This window comes from Aplidium turbinatum, chromosome 5, assembly GCF_918807975.1.
Source record: "Aplidium turbinatum chromosome 5, kaAplTurb1.1, whole genome shotgun sequence".
Lineage (NCBI taxonomy): Eukaryota > Metazoa > Chordata > Ascidiacea > Aplousobranchia > Polyclinidae > Aplidium > Aplidium turbinatum.
Window position 1 is genome coordinate 17,006,498 of NC_137476.1, and position 22,477 is coordinate 17,028,974.

At 37.2% G+C, this 22,477-nt stretch overlaps 2 protein-coding genes across 2 annotated transcripts; one reads left to right on the plus strand and one right to left on the minus strand.

Moving 5' to 3' along the window:
* Window positions 1-7,926: 7,926 nt before the first annotated feature.
* LOC145770990 (uncharacterized) lies at window positions 7,927-8,652 on the minus strand. Its single transcript, XM_082582730.1, has one exon. The coding sequence runs from the start codon at window positions 8,650-8,652 to the stop codon at window positions 7,927-7,929; it is 726 nt and encodes a 241-aa protein (XP_082438856.1).
* An 11,933-nt stretch (window positions 8,653-20,585) lies between these two features.
* Window positions 20,586-22,123, plus strand: LOC145770991 (protein FAM200C-like). The gene is made up of 2 exons (XM_082582731.1): window positions 20,586-21,531; window positions 21,762-22,123. Exons 1-2 carry the CDS (start codon window positions 20,586-20,588, stop codon window positions 22,121-22,123), a joined length of 1,308 nt encoding a protein of 435 aa, XP_082438857.1.
* Window positions 22,124-22,477: the final 354 nt, after the last annotated feature.

Here is a 22,477-nt window from a genome sequence, read left to right on the forward strand (position 1 = left end):
TTGTATAGAACAAATTGTTGCAACATATACTTCTACATTCTGACAACTAGAAAAAATCAACAAACCTAACGCAAACTACATCACAAAATGTTACCTAAACTTAAGACAATCATGAAAAAATACAAACTCTAGCAGAATGTGAGCACAAATTTTGCAACACGTAATGACACCTGATTATAAAAACACACAAAAAAATCTCCGAACACAGATTTTACGTTACAAATTATGCAATTGTTGTAGTTTCTTAAGCTTGTAAAAATAAAATTGTAATTTGCTGAAAATATTTTAAAGTTTGTAAAAGAAAATTTAAGTTTGTGACTTGAAATAATTTTTCATGCGCATGTTTTCAGAGGTAAACTTTCAGATTACAATTTGTTGAAACCATTTTTTTTTTCAGTTTGTAAGTTATGGAACTTATAAGTTTGTAACTTGTTAAATATTTTAGTTTTTGCAATGAAAACCTTGTGATTTGTTAAAATTATTGTTCAGTTTGTAAACAAAAATTTAAGTTGTGATTTAAAATAATTTTTCGTGTGTGTGTTATTAGAACAATTTTCTTAGTTTACACTGTGTCAAAACTACTTTTTTAGTTTGTAAAACAAAACTTAACTATTTTTTTATTTAAAGTAATTTTTCATGTGTATTTTTTTAGCAAAACTTTCATCATGTTTCCTTATTTTACATTTATTAACTTTACAAAATTAAATGTGAATAATTATATATATATAATGTAAACTTCATATTTGATTTAACTTATAAATTAATTAAGATAATAATAACTCAAATTGTTAGTTTTATTGTACATAGTTTTATTTGAAAAAAAAAGTTATGAAAATGTTTAGTTTACGATAACTTATTACTACTTATTGCGAATTAATGTGAGTTATTGTCAGATTGATATTTTGTTTTCTTATTTCTAAAAAACAATACATCAGCTTATCTATTTTTTATATGTTGCACACTTGCACAATTCAGTTTTTAGAGTAAGGAATCAAGATGAGGTATTCCAGCAACCATGCCGGAGCGCCTGAAACCATAAAATGTAGCTACTCAAAGCGCACTTATAATTTGCAAACTCTTCAAACATTTTCGATGTGTTACATTAGACTTTTAAATGGCAACACCATTTAGCTACTTAAGGTTTCACCTCCATTCTGTTCTGAAGTTTTTATTGTTGAGCTGTTGGTTCCGTGATCGATCCCATGCTTCCATTTGTAAGAAGGATTAGTTGTAAAGAAAGGAGCGTTCTTCCCGGCTATCAGCCCAAGGCTGAGCACTCACTAGTACAGCGAGCAGTTGCGATTTGCTAACCATATCGGTGTAGTTTCCACGCTTGTTAATACTGGGGTCACAAGTATTTTTTTTCACATTTTCAACTCTCCTGTTATTTTTTGTTAATTACAAACATGATTTACTTTTGGAAATGCTAAAATTTTCATGCTGGTAGTTTTATCAAGTATATTAGACTACTGTATATTACAATTCATCTGTAAAGATTACGATTAGGCTACCTAAACTTACTGTTTTAATATAACAACGTAATATTTTTTAAATCGTGGTAAGTTGTATAGTGCATATATCATTTTTAAAGCCTTTGTGTTTTGCAATCTCCGAAAACACTGTAGGCTACAAGATTTTTTTAAGAAGCAAAAGAAGTTATGTTCTTCGGTTTTATCAAGCTCGATGCTTAAACTGTTTGTAATTATATCTAACCTAATAGATAAACATTCAACCTCTAACAGATATAATAAACTATTTTATTGCATTGAAGGATGTTTTCTAGTAACTCATTGTTTTACACGTTCTATATGCCTCTAACTTTATGTAATAATTTTACCACATATACTTAGCCTATAGCTTAATTTCAGTGAGGTATATTTAAAACAACAACTTTTTTTACGAGTATAAACCCACAACTAAATTTTTTCACTTCAATTCATTAGTGGGTGAAAGCACACAAGCAGGTCTTGAAAACGAAAATTAATTTATGCCTGTCTTAATACATTGTCTTGTATCCAACTACAAAATTTATCTGTTACACTGATTGATTTGTATAAAAACGAACCATATTTCCTTAATTCCTATCAAATTCGTATATCGAAGTGTATCATACAACTTAATCGCTTCCTTTAATTGGATGGCACCCTTTAATAAAGCACCTCCTGTTCGAATAGCCTAGCTCAGGCACCCACTATAACACATAATTTCATGATCACACGTTTACACAGGACTTCGAATTATGTCTTAAACGTCTTTGTTTTATCTTAGTCAAAACATTTTTAAATGAAACTGCAATAAACTGTTTTATGTTGTTTAAAACAGACCGAGTATAACAAGTTTTAGGTGGGTCATGCGTAGGGGAAGGTCGGGTTAGTTGAGCCACTGGGTTAGTTGATCCACCCCTTTTAATTCTTAAATGTAGTGAGGTAACCACATTTTATCATCACCTGATCTTAAAGCTTCTCATCGCGTGGTCTCCAGTCTGGTTTAAGTTGATGATTGATGTTATATGTGGTGCTGAAGTTAAAAAGTTGTGTTTTGACCTTGGAAAGTAGGTTTTGAAAATATAGGTATGTGGAATAATATTTTTTTATAGGCCTAACTTAGTTACTGAGACAGTTTCATTCAATTTGTTTGGTAGCTTACCAAACAAGCTACGTTCTGAATAAAAAGCGGCATAGTGTGCCATGAAGTTTTGCTGTGATTTTAACATTTTCATGGCGGTATACAGTAGTTGAGGTGTTAGTTGAGCCACTGCCTTCGGTGTTAGTTGAGTCAGTGTAAAAAGGGCGTTGTAATGCTTACGAAACCTCCACACACCTTACATAGATTGCAGCCGTTGGATAAGTCTGTTTACGGTCCAATAAATCTCTTTGAACTACATAAAATTCAACAAAGGCACATAAACTTGGTCAAGCTTTAATGAAATGGTGTTATTTGGATGCCGTAGCAATACCTTCATTATTTGATGTGTACATTGAGTTGCGAGCGACTCTTGGAACAAGTGTTAACCTGTTTTCATATGTTGATAATTACTTTCAATAGCAACTAAGGCTTAGCAAAGAAACATGGTTAAATTTGTGTTTTCAAAAATAATAAATGCGGCTCAACTAACCCTCACTGTGGTGTTAGTTGAGCCATTTGACTATTAGTTTTTAAACACCTGTGGACCCGGTTGTCGCCGTACGACATGGCTTATACTTCCTACAGATATTGTTTAATATACGTAGGATGTAAAGCACTGTGAATGAAGAAATAAAAGCAACTCATATAAAAAAAAAATTGCAAAAATGCAAAAAGTGGCTCAACTAACCAGACCTTACCCCTGAGCACTTGTTTAGGCTATAACAAACTAGATTGACCGAGTGGTTAAGGTGTTTGTGATGAAACTTACTTTATTGAAAGCTTTAACTAACTTAGAAGTGAAGCATCTAAAAACACAAAGAGTTACTGAAAATAACCCACATAACTGAGAATAGATTTAGGCATCTGACTGGCAACTAAACACTTGTACAACTGATCGGGTTTGTAACGAACTTGTGACGCCCGAGAGCTAATTTTCTCTGACGCAACGCGCGTCACTGTGACGTCAGGTCGTATTCCAGAATCTTCCTTTCCAATCAACAAATACCGCGTACTTTCGGAATGCAGCCTTGTAATCAATCTTTGCACTGCGCCTGAATCGCAGTACCACTGTATTGCATCGACTAGTGAATCCACCGTTGTATTACGTTAGATGATCGCATGTAGAATCGGCAATGCCTGTGGATGCGCCTCTCCAATTTAAACCAGAGTTCTTTTTAAGAAACTGCAATTATGATCCTTCACTAGACCACTAGACTACTAGACTGCTATTCGACTATACTTGCGATACTGCTATACTAGACTTTACTAGACTCTACTATACCATTCGAGACGATTCGAGGATTATTCAACTCAGACTCGCTATTATTCTATTTGTAATCGAGAATGTTAAATGGTGAAATGTAATATGCAGAATTCTGTTCTCTGGAAGATGCAGTCGTAAACGAAGTTTCTTTTCCTCAAAGTTGAAGTTCTTTTTGTTGTGATGAAGTTCCTAATGTAGTACGCCAGCATGCTAGTATTTCGGTAGTGGGATTGTCAATAGTTCGGTGTTCTCTTTTTGCTATACTTGGGTTATGTTCTTCTGAAACTAGTAGTCAAGTTAATAAACAACGCAGTCTTAAAGAATTCTATCTTGTGTCAAGTAGGCCTACTGTTCCGTCAAGCCAGTCAATAAGTAAAACAGTGAAGAAGACTATTGTGTCCTGGTCATTACTCGCCAGTTCTGATCTCGGTTCTGCCCAGAAATGTCGCCGTCAGCACGGACGGCTGCATATGAGCGCGCGTGCTAACTACCGCGTCCGCTACAAACTGATTAGTCAACGCACAAGGAACACAGGCACAATACAGAGTAAGTGAAACAAACGTGTCAATCAACGAATACAAATGAACTCAGGCAAGTTTTAAGGCAATTCACAACATTCACCCCGCTCAATACGAAACTGCGTCACCATATCTGGCAGGAGGGACCCCACGAGTAGATCGATTTGATCTGCGTAAGACAGGTTCAATGTTTTCTTCGGATGAAGTACTGTGAGTAGGCTCACCACCGTCAACTTCCTCATGATTCCGGGCGATTGGCTGGGTCTCTTCGTCGAGCGGTAACATGGGACGTGGAACCGAATCCGTTCCGCTGAGTTGTTTCGAACAAGGAGCCAGATCGTTGATTGAGACGTGACTCTCTCTCCCAACAGGATACCGGATACTGGCAAAGTTAGGGTTGGCTTCCAGCAAGTGAACTGCTCGGACCAGGTCATCGTTTTTGTGTGCTTTTACAAAGTTACGTAGCAATACTGGGCCGAAATGTGTAAGCCACGTTGATATAGATATTCCTGAGCAAGAGCGTCTGTTAAATTGAAAGAATAATTCGTGTGGAGTTGCGTTAGTCGGGGTATTTAAAAGAGAGCGGGTTGCGTGAAGCGCATCTGGGAGCATTGCTTCCCAACAAGAGATAGGAAGGTCGTTTGATTTCAGAGCCAGACGAATCGACTTCCATATTATGGCGATGTAGCGTTCGACTTGTGAATTTCCGGTCGGGTGATACGGCGATGATGTGCTAGAAGCAATGCCCCGCTTCAACAGATAATCCTTAACGCTCCAGATGTAAAACACTTAGCGTTGTCGGAATAAACATAGTGGTCACAGCGGTAAACCATAATCTCTTCGTGGGAAAATTGTAACATAAGATTCTCGTATCCGTTCGTCTGTATGCAATAACCGAAAAGAAACATTCTTCCGAAACGTCTTTTCAAGATTTGTATTTCTGTAAAAATAGCCTCAAAGCTGTCGAAAATGGGTGCAACGCGATACACCACTAAAAACTGGTCACTACAACACAAACTACTTAGATAAAAGACGGAATTTTCGTCCAGCTGACAAGCACTAAGCAAACAGTTAAATATGCCACCAACTTTCAAGCAACCATTTTACGAATGAATAATTTGCGATATCTCAAACTCACGTAAACAGTAACTGTGACGCAATAATGAAAAGCATTGTCACGCAATTCAAACAGGTGTTCAAAGGCGGTGATGCAATGTTTCATCAGGTCTTACGAACGATGGTGCAATATTTGGACATTTTCTAGCAATTTCCATGACGTAAGATGCCAGCTAGGTTAAGTAGACCATAACGGTTTTATATGACGTTTGATTTGGTGAATAATTGTCGGGAACACATAGTTGGGTACCCCACAAAGCGTAAACAATTTATTTAAACAACTAATGACAGTAGAAGCATGCATATCGCGACATGGAAAGGCGAAGGGAAATCTGGAATATTCGTCAATTATAACAAGCAAGTATTTATTGTTCGACGTAGACGGTAAGGGGCCTTTGAAGTCGATACTGATCCTGTCTAGGGGACGAGTCGCTTTGATGAGTTGGCTCTCTTCAGGTTTGTAAAATGATGGTTTAAGCTCCGAGCATGTCCTACAAGCAGAACAAACTTTGCGAAGATCTTCTGTAGAGTAGGGTAAGTTTTTAGAACGCACAAAGTGCAGCAATCGTGTCACTCTGGGGTGGCAGAGAGCTGAGTGTATGCTCGCAAAGTCAAGCTCTGACGATACCAAAGTACAATAAGCCCGAGTCAATGAATCAGGGGCGACGTTATTTTTCCCCGGCCTATATTTGATTGTGTAACTATACGACGATAGTTCAAGCCGCCAGCACTAGATTTTATTGTTTTTAATCTTTGTTCGTTTACGGTTGTCTAGCATGAACGCTACGGACCTCTGATCAGTAACCAAAGTGAAGTGTTGACGAGAGAGAAAGTGACTCCATTTTCGCACCGCTTCCACGATAGCAGTAGCCTCCTTCTCCACAGCCGGATAGTGCAATTCACCACCTTGGAATGATCTAGACATAAACGCTACAGGTCGACCGGCTTGATCTAAGGTTGCTGAGACTGCGACCTCTGACGCATCGCATTCCACAACGAACGGTAAATTCTCATCTGTGGAACGCAGTGAAGCTCTTTCGATGCCTCTCTTCAGATCCTCGAAATCTTTTAACTCGAAATCATTTAACGGGAACGACTTCACTTGTTTCAAACGGGAGATTTTATCAGAAAATCGGTATTTCCATTTAGCATAGTAAGCAAATAACCCCAGGACCCTCTTTAACGACTTCGCATTTCCAGGGAGTGGAAGTTCTTTTAGGGGTCGTAATCGTTCTGGATCAGGTTTTATTATACCATTCCCTACTAAATAACTGAGAATATTAACACTGGGGACAGATGAAATAGTTTTCTTTTCGTTTAGAGTCCAGTTCCGGAGTGTGAGTGCTTGGAGTAGACGCTTGACATTGTTGTCGTGCTCTATCTGATCACGACCAGCAACAGTGATATTGTCCAAGTATGGAAATGTATCGACCAGACTTTCTTCTTGGACCAGCTTATCCATTTCTCTCTGAAAGGCCGGTACCCCATTGGTTACTCCGAAGGGGATTCTGGTGAACTCCCACAATTTCCCACATGCTTCAAATGCCGTAAAAATGCAATCTTTTGTAGCAATTGGGACTTGGTGGTAGGCGCTACGGAGATCAAATGTAGAAAATACGTGATAATTTGCCATTTCGTTAATTCGATAGTATCGATTTTAGGTAAAGGGTTAGGATCGAGCTCCGTAAACAGGTTGATAGTTTGCGAATAGTCAACACATAGACGGCGTTTATCATTTTCCACATCTTTTACAACTACTATTTGTGCACGCCATGGGAAAATGCTTGGTCGAATTATATCTTCAGTACAAAGACGAGTAATTTCTTTATTTATGAACTCTTGGTCTTGATTATTGAAGCGTCTGGACTTCACAGCAATTGGTTTACAATTAGGCGATAGGTTGTGGAAAAGGGAGGGCTTGTTGGCAGAAGCTGAGGCTAGCGCACACGTACTTTGCGAAATAATAAAGTCATCTTTTTTACCGCCATATTGAAAAACTACCTGGTTATTTTGTGATTGAAAATCTTGCCCCAACAATATATCGCTACACAAATGACCAAGTACTTTAAAACGCACGTCAAGATATATGCAATCATTAATACTAAGATCGACAGTACAACTGCCGTGAACATTACTTTTCAGATTTGATGAAGCCATTGATACACTGCTGCAGCAAGGAATGACATGTAGGTTTAACCGCTTTGCGGTATCTTTGTTGATAAAACTGCACGAGCTACCGGTATCAATCAATGCAGAAACTTTAGTACCACACACTACCGCGGTAGTACTCGCTTGCCTTAAGCACGTTGGCGCTTCATGGTTGCACACATCGTTGCACCGGTGCTTGTTCCTTGTTGGACTTTTGATCGGCAAACATTAGCGAAATGTCTTTTTCTCGAGCACTTAAAACAAACAGAATTCCTTGCGGGACACACAGTTCTTTTGTGATAGACTACTGGCGCCCGCAAAAAAGCACAGTTTACTCACACTTCCTGAGACAGCCCCTTCACTTGCTTCTTCCTTAGTCACTTCTTCGGCTACCGCTGTTGCAGATAATCCAAGACCTGTCGTGTGTGCTTGCAAATAGAGTTCGGAGTGCTTTCGAGCCTGTTCAAGCGCTCGTGCTTGTTCAACAGCCGTTTCGAGGCTTAATTGGCGATTTTCTAGCAACCGTTGTCGAATAATAGGGGATAGGATCCCGTTGATAAAAGAGTCTCGAGTCATTTCATTTCGGTACCCTTCGATCGACACTGCCCGGAAATTACAATCTCTTGAGAGCTTTTGAAGCGTCAGTAAGAATTCGTCTAGCGACTGTCCAGGTTCTTTCTTTGAAGTCGCGAGCAGGTGTCTGGCGAAGATCTCACTAGGAGTTTTGGAATATAGGTTCTTCAACGTAGTAACAGCCGCTTCGTAAGTTTCGCACTCTTCAATGTGCTCAAAAGTACCATGCGAGACGCAGTTTGTGAGGATCTTAACCTTGTCCACCTTCTGTCTTTGCTCTTCAGGGAGTGCTTGGGTTAGGGCTTCGATATAGTTGTCGAAGGTTCTTGACCAGTGTCGCCATTGCTTTGAAGCCGCAGGTGAATTAACGTCGATGTCTGATCGTGACGGCTGCATCAACCGTTCCATCGTACATGACAAATAAGTTAGTTAAATTGTGATGAAACTTTACTTTATTGAAAGCTTTAACTAACTTAGAAGTGAAGCATCTAAAAATACAAAGAGTTACTGAAAATAACCCACATAACTGAGAATAGAATTAGGCATCTGACTGGCAACTAAACACTTGTACAACTGATCGGGTTTGCAACAAACTGATTAGTCAACGCACAAGGAACACAGGCACAATACAGAGTAAGTGAAACAAACGTGTCAAACAACGAATACAAATGAACTCAGGCAAGTTTTAAGGCAATTCACAACAGTGTTGGTCTTAAGCACCAATGGACTAGCGTCCGCGTGAGTTCGAATCCTACATCTAGTATTTTGATTTTGGGTTATTTTTTTAACACATAATTCCACTTATTTTGTTTCTTAACATCACTTCAGTTGCTTGTACACACGGTTGTATTTTTTTCTCAGTCATAACAAGATTCCTTTTTCACATAAAAACATAGAAATCTAAAGATTTCCAATAAGTCACTTTTTGTTTGCTCAGATTTCAACATAAATAGATGAAAAATCTCTACCTTTGATCTATTTGACTATTTTCTAACAAACAATCAGGTTTTGGCAACACTTTTGCAATCAACTTACTAGGTTTTACGTGTGTTCTAGTTACAATCTACTTATCACGAGTTTACATATAATAAAAATGGCGGATAAAAATAAAGAAACTCAACTTAGAATTGTATAACCTTCGTGATTTGAGATAAGTTTGTGCATACAAAATGCCAATTTTGAAACTGAGCCAAAGTTAAACACATGTAGCCATAACATTTTACTTGTTTGTATACAGCAATACCAAAATTATTAATTATTTCCAGCCATATAACACCATCCATTCTGTTAGAATCGATGTAACCTATTTTTTAAACAAGTCTGAACACGATTTAGGGGAGAGTGGGGTTAGTTGGAAGGTGGGGTTAGTTGAAAAGTCTTTTTTAAATATTTACTGCCACCATGTGAAGTAGTTTATAAAAACACATAATCCATGTTAATTTCAATTTGTTGCGTCAAGTTATGCCTGTTTGGCAGACAATTTTGTATTTTCTTGCTTTCGAAGTAAAATTTTTGGCGTTTTAAGAAACATCTTTTGCGTCGATGTCGTTAAAGATAGGCAGAAGTTTTTTGGTGTGTGTCAGCTGTGGGTGTTCTACAACACCAAGAAATAAACAACTTTTAGTCAAATGCACCATGCTTGAATATTTTAGAAAAATAGTTTCTCATATTCTAATGGGGCTAGTTGGAAAATATTGGGTGGGGTTAGTTGGAAAATGTTTTGATACCAGTATGACGATGTAATATGATACGAGTATATCGTCGTGGTATGATAGTACGCAGTATAAGCTCCAGTGTACTGGTTTTAAGAAGATATACTGGTAAAATTTTAATTTGAATAGCTTGGAAAGTGCAATATATACGGTATCACAAGTTTTAAGAATGAGTTTATTAAAAAACGTTCTTACGGTGATTAGGTATAGAATTTATTGCATTTTGATTTCAAAGCAATTAAACATGTTTGCTTACAACCCCATGTAAATGTTTGTTGGTTGAAAAAAGAGCATCCAATCAATTAGTGTGCAGTAAACTGACGTTTTTCAACTAACCCCAGGCATGGGGTTAGTTGGAAAATCAATTGTATGTTTGTTTATTTTAAATTTGCGGTAAAAGTTAAATTGACTGTATACTTATTTTTAGTTTTATGATAGGGGACAACATAGGTGATAAGTTAAGCCACTTCAAGTTGTCAGGTTATGCACCAATTGTTTTAAATTCCACTTTAAAAAAAAAAAATTCCAACTAACCCCAGTCTCCCTTATATATGATCCAGCCAGCAAGCCCATATGGGCCCCACATGGGCACCCATATGGGCTGATGTATGGGCCCCATGTGAGCTGCCTATATGGGGCCCATACACATTGTGTCCGCGGGCATCACATTGCCCCCATATAGGCTGCCCATATTCATTTATGGGTTGCTCACACTCAACCCACAAATCTAATATGGGCTGCCCATATGTAACCCATATATCTAATACAGGCTGCCCATATGTATATATATAACTGCAGACAGATGCCAAAGTGCTCAAACCAGGGTTGCCAGATAGCCAAAAGAAAAAAAGCCAAACTTGCCCAAAAAAAAGCCAAAAAAAGCCAAATCTGCTACAAACTCTAACAAACCTATGTTTTTTCCTTAAAAGACACAAGCTACCTATAAACTAGCTTATAAGAAACAAAATTAGTCGTGACAAGACACTAAAAGACAAAAATAACAGTTTAACAATATTCTAAAGCGACTGGGTCTGTTGCGAATAGACAAACATAGCAGTCATCTAGTCAAAAAATTTAAATGGGATCATCGTCTTCTTGCAGCAACCACAAAAGACCTTCTTCGTTAACTGAACCTTCGCCAACTTTGTCAGTTTGATACATGTTTTTTGATGTAAACAAAGATAGCATCCTTGGTGTTACTTTAAAGTGTTTACAGCATTGCTTTGAGGAATGCAAATGCGGTTTTATTGATTGATTGATTGAATCTTTATCCTCGGACTGGGAAAGCTTCTTGCAGAGCTTAATCCTGGCAGTTTCGCATACTTGTAGAGCAGAGGTGGGCAAACTACGGCCCGCGGGCCGCATGCGGCCCGAAACAACTTTCTGTGCGGCCCGCGAAAGCCTGAAGCAATTATATAAAAAATCATCCTAAAATTGCTTGAAAATTTTAATTACTATGATGACTTAATTAAACTTTTTCTTCATATACTTCATCTTGATAAAGATAAATTATAGTCTTTTTGTCGCATTGTAGTACCGTAGTTTGTTTCCCCAGCCACATTGTGATCTTGCATGAATGTATGGCTATTATTAGTGTCAAAGCAGCCATTGCTAAAAACAGCCGATTACATCACAATTGAAATTTCTGACTTCAGCCTGTCGCATTATGAGACTTTCTTTTTCGTTTTAGTCTTGGATCAAGGCCAAGACTCTTGGTGTTGGTAGAGAGAAAAGGGGCGATGGCGACAGTTTTTCTGGTTATGTTAATTCTCTCACAGATGTATTCTGTTAGGCCACGATTCTGTTTAATTCGCTCTAAGTGCGTCTGGCAAAGTGTTATCTTGATGTGGGTTGTATTCAAATAAATAATTGAGATAAATATTTTTTTATATCTTTTATGTAACACATGTAGGCCTACTGTATATAAAATCTCCGTTTTTTTCGTCACTTTAAAAATAAATAAAAGCTTGTGTTTTGAATATTTTAGATTTGATGTTTTGGCTTATAATCTTAATTATACTATACTGCGGCCCTCGAACAAATTCAGATTCTGAATGCGGCCCTCGAGATAAAAAGTTTGCCCACCCCTGTTGTAGAGGCTTTGAATCACTGACGCAGGCCCGGTCACCGAGATTGACTGAGTGAAGATTCCGATTGTTGAAGTCTTGTTGCCGGGGAACTATTCCATCCATTAAATGCCGCTGAATGGAGAGCAGTCCTTAACGTGCGTTGCTCAAGCGCACACCCCGAGAGTCGAACCAGCGCCGCTTGATCTTGAAGCTTCTTCGTTCCAGAAGTGACGCGCTAACCAATTGAGCTATCGGAGCGGTGAGTCCAACATTTGCAACCGCATTCCATTTCTCTCCTTTGTTTTGATCAAAGTGACAGTAGAAATAATCCCTTCCACAACTGCATTGGAGATTGGCATGGTTAACCTTTTTCTAGACCTCTGCAATGTTTGGCATAGGCCTATATTGTTTTTTTGTTGTTGTTGTGGTGGTCAGAAAAAAAACAAACTGAACTGTTAAACAAGACAAAGCATATGAGGCCAACTTTGCAAATCCATGTGTACCTGCAGAATTTGTATATATGTTTTGACAACAATCCAAAAATCTGCTGTATCTTTTGGGATTTTTCCAGCAAATAGGCTACTTCAGTTTCAGATGACCAACCAGTCAATAAAGCCTATCTTCCTGTACATTATCACCTTGGAGAAATCTCATTGGCAACTGATCAAAATGGACTCGAGCAGTTTGGGAAAGGACTTTAGATAAGTGCAAAGCACTTAAGCCTTGAAAAATCATCGTCATCCCATCACAGCATGTTACGCTAGTTCAGTTCTAGTATTTATTGAATTAGCACTTCAATGTAATTTTTCTCTTTTTGTGATAGTTTGATCTCTTCTTATCATAATACTCATGAAATTTTTGAATGAAACAAAAAAAAGCCTAAAAAAGCCAAATCTCATTTGGATTTTTTTTTAAAACAAAAAAATCCAAAGTGGTTCAAAAAAAGCCTAAATTTTCAAATTTGGCTTTAAAAAATCCAAACTGGCAACCGTGGCTCAAACTGCAAGCAGTGAACTTTGCGCAATGCATAGCAAGGTGCCCCCCAGTAAAGTGCTCAATCGGCGTAAGCCAAGAGCGTTTTTTTTTTTTTTTTCTCTTCGCGCAGCCAAGAGCGTCAATTACTGCAGACAGTTTTTTATACACTGGAATGGCCATGAAGGTATATAACTCCATGTGACATTTTCCTATTTGTGGTACGTAAGCACCAAAAATAGTACTACTGCCAACCTTGCCAAAGTGCTCTAACTGCAAGCAGTGAGCTTTGCGCAATGCATAGCAAGGTGCCACCAGTAATTTTGCTTGTTCAATTTCATTTTGTGTTTGTTTAAAAGATCAATAAAAGTCGTTTGAGACAATTAAAAAATCTCAAAGTCTAGACAAATGCTGATCGAGGTGTATATCATATTAGTATGGGTTGCCCACAAACCTTTGAATCACTGTGTGGGTAGCCCATGGTCTGCCAATAAAAAATGTGGGTAGCCCATGGTCTGCCCATAAAAAATGTGGGCAGTCCATGGTCTGCCCATAAATAATGTGGGCAGCCCATGGCCTGCCCATAAAAAATGTGGGTAGCCCTTGGTCTGCCCATAAAAAATGTGGGCAGCCCATGGCCTGCCCATGAAAAATGTGGGTAGCCCATGGTCTGCCCATAAAAAATGTGGGCAGCCCATGGTCTGCCCATAAAAAATGTGGGCAGCCCATGTTCTGCCCATAAAAAATGTGGGCAGCCCATGGTCTGCCCATAAACAAAGTGAGCAGCCCATGGTCTGCCCATAAACAAAGTGGGAAGCCCATCAATATTTCATGCTTAGCCCATGATCAATAATTTTATGTGGCTAAATTTATTAAAATGCATTTATATGATCACGCATTTGAAGATTGGAAGTTTTATATACCACCTTGTCATTCAGCAACACATTCTGCAAGAAAGCCCATATTGGGCACATATGGCAAAAACATAAAAACCCACATAGAACCCACATGCCCACAAGCCCATTAAAATAGTATATGGGGCCCATATGGGCTTGCTGGCTGGGGAGCTTGGCGGTTTATGTTAAATCGATCACAACAACGTTATTGTTTGGTAATTTTTTTGTAAATATCTCAGTCTTTTGTGTAACTTTAAGTGTTTTGTAAGATCTAAACAAATATCAAGCAATCTGATACACTTCATGGTAGCTTTTGAACAGGTCTAAACCGGTTTTGATGAAAATATGCTTGAAAACACATGATGATGCTTTATTAAATGACCCACATGTATCAACCACGAACCAAACCAGTTGCAATAATTTTGTTTAACAACATCAAAAAACTTTGTGTTCGTAGATTTTAATAATTGTTTGGTCTGTAATCGACTTTACCAGTTTGTTTATCATCAACTTACGTTAAACATAAGAAAATTACTTAAACACTCTACTTGGTTACATAGCACTATAGCATTTACGTGTGATGGTTTCTTGTAACAACTACAAACCAATGACGCCAAGTTATTCAACAGAACCATTAAATGAAGATTTGTTTAGCATTATCCGCAACTATTTCTACTGTCTTTTCACCTTTGAACCAGTTCCTTAGACTTTCTTTTGTCGTATGTAATGTAATGTTTAATTCTTAAAAATATATTATTTGAACAATTTTCCCGCTTTTATGCTTATCCTCATTTCAAACAGATTGTTTGTGAAGACTATACTTTAACAGTTTCCATATTTTAGTGAAAATTTACATGTTTTATTCAACTCTTTTATCTTGCTTTTACATCTAAACTTATTGTTTGGTTCCTCTTGAACTGTCTTTTGGTCACATGTTCCTGGTGTTTTATCTTTATTAGTCTATCTCACTTAGAATACATTGGTTTGTGGTTAGTCTATGTAACACTAACATATACACTTCTTCCAAACACCCCTTCTTTAGTTTTTCTCTGATCTTATTGGTTTGAAACTTAATGAGTTTACCAACTAGTCTTTCTGTCTTTACATTCCCATAGTATTTTATCACCACTCTTGTGTTTTTCTTTTACAGATATTAATCCAAAGGTAAAGCTTTAATTTTGTGTAACATTTTCAAAATAACTTTAAACGATTTTTTAACATATGTACAAAATATCATAAAATTGTGTTTGAACCTAAAAACAAGAAAAAAAAATCCATATCTATGCAATACTTATCACTAAACACAGATACAAAATTGTTAAATTACTCATTTTTGATAAGTATTCTTTGTTATACAAAAACAATATATTTTTTACTTGAACACACGTTTTTTCTTTTAGATAAGTCACATATCTGTACACACTTTGCACAGTGATTGTCTACCAAAATGATGCTACTTCCACAACACTTGGTTGAAATGTTTGCTGTGACGTAGCCTACGTGTATTTAATATGATTATGTTACGATAAATGCAAACTATCAAACAAAATCTGTTACACAAGCGACAATCTATCAATCACCAAGCCAAGGTAGAAAACAACACAACATTATTTACAAAAAACTAGAATATTTATAGTATGTATTACTAAAGTTCATATAAATAAATATAGTATATAATACATATTCTATCAAATATAATTATTACTATCTGAAGCCTTTACAAATTGTTTCACCTAACGGATCATCAGAAGGTCTTATTCAAATATTCACAGGTTTTTTTAAAAAAATTTCATTTGATTTTGACAGGCTATAAATCTCATTTAATTTTTATAGGTTTATTAACAGATTTTATTTCATTTTGTTCAGGTCACTGCAGGTTACATCATCACAATTCCTTGGGATTTTCACAGGTTATAATTTTGAAAAAATTAAATTTCATTCGATTTTTACAGGTTTTAAAAACAATTTTTATTCATTTTGTTCAGTTTACTACAGGTTGCACGGATCATCACACATGCATTTTGCTTCTTTGTGATGTCATAGATGTTGCCATCATGTTGCTTGGTTGCCATTGGGACAAATTGATTGAAACTTTGTCGTGGCGGATGGAGGTTGTCCTTAGTAATTCTGAAGTTTTTTTTTCTGCAGTTTGGATTACGGTTATAATACTTAATATCTTTTCAGGAATTCAGGTTTAGAGGTTTTTTTTTGCAGATTAATTTACAGTTGTAATATTTAATATCTTCTCAGGAAGTACAGGTTTAGAGATTTTTTTTGGCAGATTAAATTACAGTTGTAATATTTAATATCTTTTCAGAATTATCGATTCTTTACTGTTTGCAAGTTTTTTCAGACCTTCTGATGATCCGTTAGGTGAAACAATTTGTAAAGGCTTCAGATAGTAATAACTATATTTGATATAATTTTTCTATTTAAATATGTATCATATATTTTAAACTATTGTTTGTTCAACTACAAAAAGTTTGCGCTACCATTGGTTTCATGTACTGCAAGGTACAATCATCAGGGGCATACTGAAAAACACATAAGCAGAAAATTAAAAGCTATACGTCAAAGGTAAATTCTTTTATCAAGCAAAATTTAGAAATGTTTTGAAGATGTTGCTAAAAAAAAGCGGACAATCATTCATTGTGACGTGTGAATAACAAATTAAATATAATTTTTTGAAAAAGGAAAGGGAGTGAAAAAAGGCAATGGTTAAGAAAAATATGCGATATTATATATTATTATATTATATAGCTAACTGCTCTTGGCTGATGCTGAGCTGCGTCGGAGTCTGCCTCGCTTTCTGACCTAGTCTTATTCTGAAACGATCCCTGTTCCATATCTAGAAAGCTAAAACCTCAATTGCTAAGGTAACAGGGATCAGTTGTCAGTAGATGTTACAGAAAATATATTTCGCACTTATTCAGTGCATCGTCAGTTCTGATAAAGGGCAGTTAAAACCTACAAGTAATGTTTTAAACAACCTTACAGTGACGCAATAATGTCAAAACATGAGCGTAAAAAATTGAAAAAGCATAAACGTAAATATTGAAAAAATGCTGAATGAAAACTAAACCAAGCCGGCAGTAAAGTAAATTACGTATCAAATATAAATTATAAACTAGAATTGATGAAAGAGCGATGAGCAAAGCCTGCAAATGTAGCGTTGTGACAAATTACGGCAAAGAAAATAAATTATATGCGGAACACGGCAGTCAAAGGCAGTGATAAACAAACTAAGTACAGCGATAAATAATTAAATGGAGCGTCTTGGAAAACACAAAATGTAGCGTTGTGGAAAAAAGAGTAGGCAAAGACGGCAGTGAATAATAAGGCAGTAAAATATTGAAAAAATACCAAAAATGTAGTGGAGCGTCAAAAAATTAAACTTGTGGCAGAATTAATTTTTGGATATTTATTTTGGCATGTATCCTATGTATCCATTTATCTTCACAAGCATCTAGATTATCAATATTGGGTTGTTCAACAAATGTGACATTGTAGCATTGGGAAAGTTGTGGTTCAGTACTTAGATCATGAAATACAGCAAAATGTTTTAATAACGCAGCCCTGTCATTATTAGAAGAAAAATCGAAAGTGTTCCAAGTTGCACGATGGCCTGACCACTGACCAGCGAACCGAAAATTTATTAACCGTTTGTCCAACATATTGTTCATGGCTAAGTATAAACATGTTGCTACATAAATCCCATAATTGCTGCAATTGAGTTCCTGTTTTAACTTAAAAAGTCTTTGCGGAGTGCTCAATGTCGTTGTACGTGAAACCATTGACAAACGATGATGACCATGGTTACCACACAACGCACAGCGACCACAGGGGGCAGAATAACCTCTTTGTAGAACAGAAGATTGGATTTTTTTTTATAGATCTTTGTAGTTTGTAACATAATTTCCAATTGTTTTTGGCTTTGTGTATGTGACCATGACATCAGGTTTAAGTTCCTTTTCTTTTTCACTCATTTTTAATAAAGCTGGGAAAGCAGTAGCCCACACAGTCTTGCTGTTTTTCTTTTGAGTTTTGGTGGCCTAAGTCTGTCAGTCCAAGTTGAAGCAATTCCAATCATGTCATTTGTCATCGCGATAGGGAAATCTGACCTAGTAGCTTTTTCTTTGAGTCTTGACAAGCTGGAAATGTAATGTTTATGGCACTCATTCAGAAGACGCATTCGAATGGCTTCTCCGTATAATATGGATTTGAAGGTGGATATAGGGTGGTGCGACTTTCCATTTATGAAGCAACGATCTTTTGCTGTAGCTTTGACGAAATCTTCAGTGGTAAATTTAAACTTGTTACCATGGATGATGCAATGATTGACATCTAAAAATTCCACTGCGCCTGTCTCTTGAGAAGTATCAACCTGCCTGAATGTTAATTCAAGTCCAAATTTGGCGAAATTATCAATAAGCGCTAATTTTATATTTAGTTGTTTCGAGTCCAAATGAAAGCCAAATGATGTCGTCGATGAATCTTTTGAAAATGCATGCTTGGTTAATAACTGTACACAGAGATTGCACAATGAAATGCATAGTTATATTAGCAAGTGAAACTGAGTTGTTATCTCCAGTTATAATACCATCAGTTTGAGTGAAAAAATGCTCTTGATATTGAGTCACAACATTGTTCATACAGAAATTATTTAAATCAACAATTGTTTTCTTAGCTTCAGCAGAAAATGTGGTGTGTGTGTTCAAAGCACTATACAAGGCAACATCAACGACTGAACGTTTAAGAGAAGGATAAAGTGATTTCACATCCGCCGCTACAATGTATAAAGGCGATTTCTTCAAAACGTTATCAATTGTACTTGAATTTGTACTCTGCCAGGACAATAACTCCTCAATATAGTTTCTGCTATCCCTGCAGTATTCGTTCGGATTGGATTGGCAAAATTTGATGCTGATGGGTGCCAATAGTTTTTCAAGGAAAGCGGTGATGCGGGATGTAGTAATCATTCCAGCAGATTGAAGTAGACGTACTGGAATGTCTTTGACATTGACAGCGGATAAATTTTCCGAAATCAGTTTGTGCGTTTTGAAGAGAGGGTAACAGTAGGCTGGTTGATTATCCCGAAAATGTTTGGCATTTTTACCTGTCTCTCGATGGTAGGATGAACCTTTTAGTTTAAATCCGATTGTATGGTATAGCAGATTATCGTCAACGACACCCAATTTATGCAATCTCAAGACAAAATCCTCGCAGTGCTTTCTAATTTGATCCATGTGTTTGTTGATGGTGGTGGGATTGTAGGGCAATCCGAACTTTACATCGAACCCTAAATGCAGGTTGATTAACCCTTCCAAGTCCCAGATTGGCCGTATAAGTAAACAATACTTGGACTCTATTAACGTAACCATCCGTAATGCATCACGACTGAATCAATGGAAAAACACAGACTCTGTGTTATCCTGGTTTAAGGCTATTCCATCTAAACGTCAATGCACCTTTTTGAAATTTGACATTGTTGATTTTTACCCATCCATTACGGAGGAACTTTTGTGTAAAGCAATTGAGTTTGCCAAATCATTTATGGTTTTGGATGATTGTGCGTACAAACAATTTTCCATGCTAGGAAATCGTTGCTTTTTGATGGTGGTGAAACTTGGGCTAAGAAAGATGGTTTGTTCGATGTTACAATGGGCTCATTTGATGGTGCTGAGATTTGTGAGTTGGTCGGCTTGTTTCTTTTGAACGAACTTTCTGCTATTGTTGACAGAGACATGCTTGGGTTATATCGTGATGATGGTCTGGCTATTTTGCGTAATTTATCTGGTCCTAAAGTTGATCGTTTGAGGAAAAATGTCATTCAATTATTTAAACAACATGGCTTAAATATTATTGTGGATACTGGTCTAATTGAAACTGATTTTCTTGACGTCACTTTGAATTTGCTATCTGGTAAATTCTGGCCTTATCGAAAACCCAATAATGATCCAATTTACATTCATGCCCAGTCCAATCACCCACCCAGCATTAAGAGACAAATCCCGACTATGATTGCAAAGCGATTGTCCGCCACATCATTTGGCCAAAATGAATTTGATAAGACCGCATCTGTTTATAATGATGCCCTATTGCAGTGTTTCTCAACCCCGAGTCCGCGGACTCAAATGAGTCCGCGGAAGGGCCTGGATGAGTCCGCGAGCACAGTTGCTTTTGCTAGTAGTCAGTTCATATTGCATTACAAATAAAACGTAAAATGCTCCTATTTCACCAACTTTATCTTTGTGATGTCGTAATAAATGGGCTAAAATTCTAAAACTTACTGTGTTCTACCGGTGAGAACACAGTCAGTTTTAGATTAGATGCCTGGTGAACAGTCTCAGACAGAATTACTTAAAATAGCTAAAAGAAAACAAGTTTTTGCATATATAAATGAATACTTGAAGCTTGGATTTACTTTGATTGAGGTGAATGGCGAAGTGAGGCCGCAGTGTGTGTTGTGCTTAACAGTGTGTGTGTTGTGTTGTGCAGTGTGTGTTGTGCTTACAGTCTTAGCTCACAGCTCTTTAAAGGACACGAAACTTTGTTGGCACCTAGAATCAAACCATGGAAATGTTGTTAATTTAACAAATCTCTTGAAGTATTTAAAGAAAAAGAGCATCAGGTGAAGCGAAGTCGCGTTGATCGCCCAACTGCTTGGGGAGGAATAGTATATTCTCACAGTCATGCAGTGCGTGCTTCTTTTGCGGTTGCATGGAAAATCGCTTACAAGTGCAAATAAAGCACCTCACACAGCTGGAGAAAATTTGATTAAACCAGCATCTGTTGAAATGGCCAGGATAATGTGTGGTGATGCTGTTGCTAACAAACTGGAAATGGTTCCTTTGTCAAACGACACCATGAAGCGGCGTATCGAAGAACTCTCAAGAAATGTTCTGCAACAAACAATCGCTGCCATAAGATGCTGTGAAAGATTTAGTTTGCAACTGGATGGGACAACCGATATCGGAAGTGATGCACAGCTCATGGTGTTTGTGCGATATTTTGACACAAATGATTTCGTTGAGCAGTTTCTGTTTTGCCGTCCACTTGCTAAAAATACCACAGGAGAAGAAATATTCAAGAAAGTGGACTACTTCTTTGAAGAACATCAGCTTGAGTGGTCTAATTGCGTGTCTGTTTGTGCTGATGGTGCTCCAGCCATGATGGGAAGTAAGAAAGGCTTCATGAGTTTTGTGAAAAAGAAAAACAATAACATTTCGGTCGTTCATTGTCTTCTCCACAGAGAAAATTTGGTAACAAAAGAAATACAAGAAAATCTTGCCATAGTTTTAAAAGAGGTTGTATCTGTGGTGAATTATATTAAATCTCGTCCTTTGAACACTCGCTTATTTCGTGCTTTGTGTGACGAAATGGGAGCGGAACTCAGTGGGCTTATGTTCCATTCAACTGTTCGTTGGTTGTCACGAGGAAAGGTGCTTGAGAGAGTGGCTACTCTTAAAGAAGAAACCCATGCTTTTTTAAAAGAGCAAAATCATGAACTTGCTGATCGCTTTCGTGATGATGAATGGATTGCAAAGTTGCTATTTTTGGCCGATGTTTTCAGCCATGTAAACCAACTGAATAGTTCTATGCAAGGAAAAGAGAAACTATTTTTTGATGTTTTGGAAAGTATTGATGCATTCAAACGTAAAATAAAGCTGTGGATGCATTGAATGAAAAGTGGGAGGTTAGCTGCTTTCCCAGGATTGAACTTATTTGTGGAAGAGAAAGATATCAATTTGGGCGTCATTCTTCCCATCTTTCTTGAGCACCTCAACACATTTCTTTCTGAATTGGATCGTTATATTCCTTCCAACAATTATTGCAGGATCTTTAATTGGGTTCGGAATCCTTTTCAGGTGTCAGCGCTAGAACTTCACTCAGATATGATCATATGGACTGTATTGCTGAACAGTTGCTTGAATTGCAAAGCCGACAGATGTGGAAAGACAAGTTTAAAAAGGCTTCTTTGACTCAATTTTGGGCAAATGTGCAGTCGATGGAGCCTAGTCTTTCAGATCTTTGCAAGCAAGCTGCAACAGCTCTTTTGCCATTTCCAACCACATACCTGTGTGAATCTGGCTTTTCAACTCTGACGATGATCAAAACGAAGTATCGCAATAGACTTCAACCGGAAGATGACATTAGATGTGCACTGACAACCATAATTCCGGAATTCGATAAACTTGTCGAGCAAGTTCAAGGACAAGGCTCTCATTGAGTGTGTGTTGAGTGAAAAACAGTGCTTGCTTTTTTCGTTGATACCGTATTAAACTCTCTTGGATAGAAATCAAAAAACCTATTTTTCGTTAATACATAGCTTGAGTCCGCGGATATATAGGCGAGCTTGAGAATAGTCCGTGAGTCAAAAAGGTTGAGAACCACTGCCCTATTGAAAAGTGGTTTTGCGGAGAGAGTTTGCTACAACCCTGCCAATACCTTACGAACATCTAGGAAAAGGAGTCGGAAAATTTTATGGTTTAACCCTCCTTTCAGCTTGCAGGTTGATAGCAATATTGGTAAGGAATTTTTCAAACTTGTTTCCATACACTTTCCGCCCCATCATAGATTGCAT

Coding starts and splice junctions, on each gene's coding strand:
- LOC145770991 (XM_082582731.1), top strand. CDS start 20,586: ATGCAGTGCGTGCTTCTTTTGCGGTTGCATGGAAAATCGCTTACAAGT. Junction 21,532..21,761: donor ATTTTTTGATGTTTTGGAAA/GTATTGATGCAT, acceptor AATCCTTTTCAG/GTGTCAGCGCTAGAACTTCA.
- LOC145770990 (XM_082582730.1), bottom strand. CDS start 8,652: ATGGAACGGTTGATGCAGCCGTCACGATCAGACATCGACGTTAATTCA.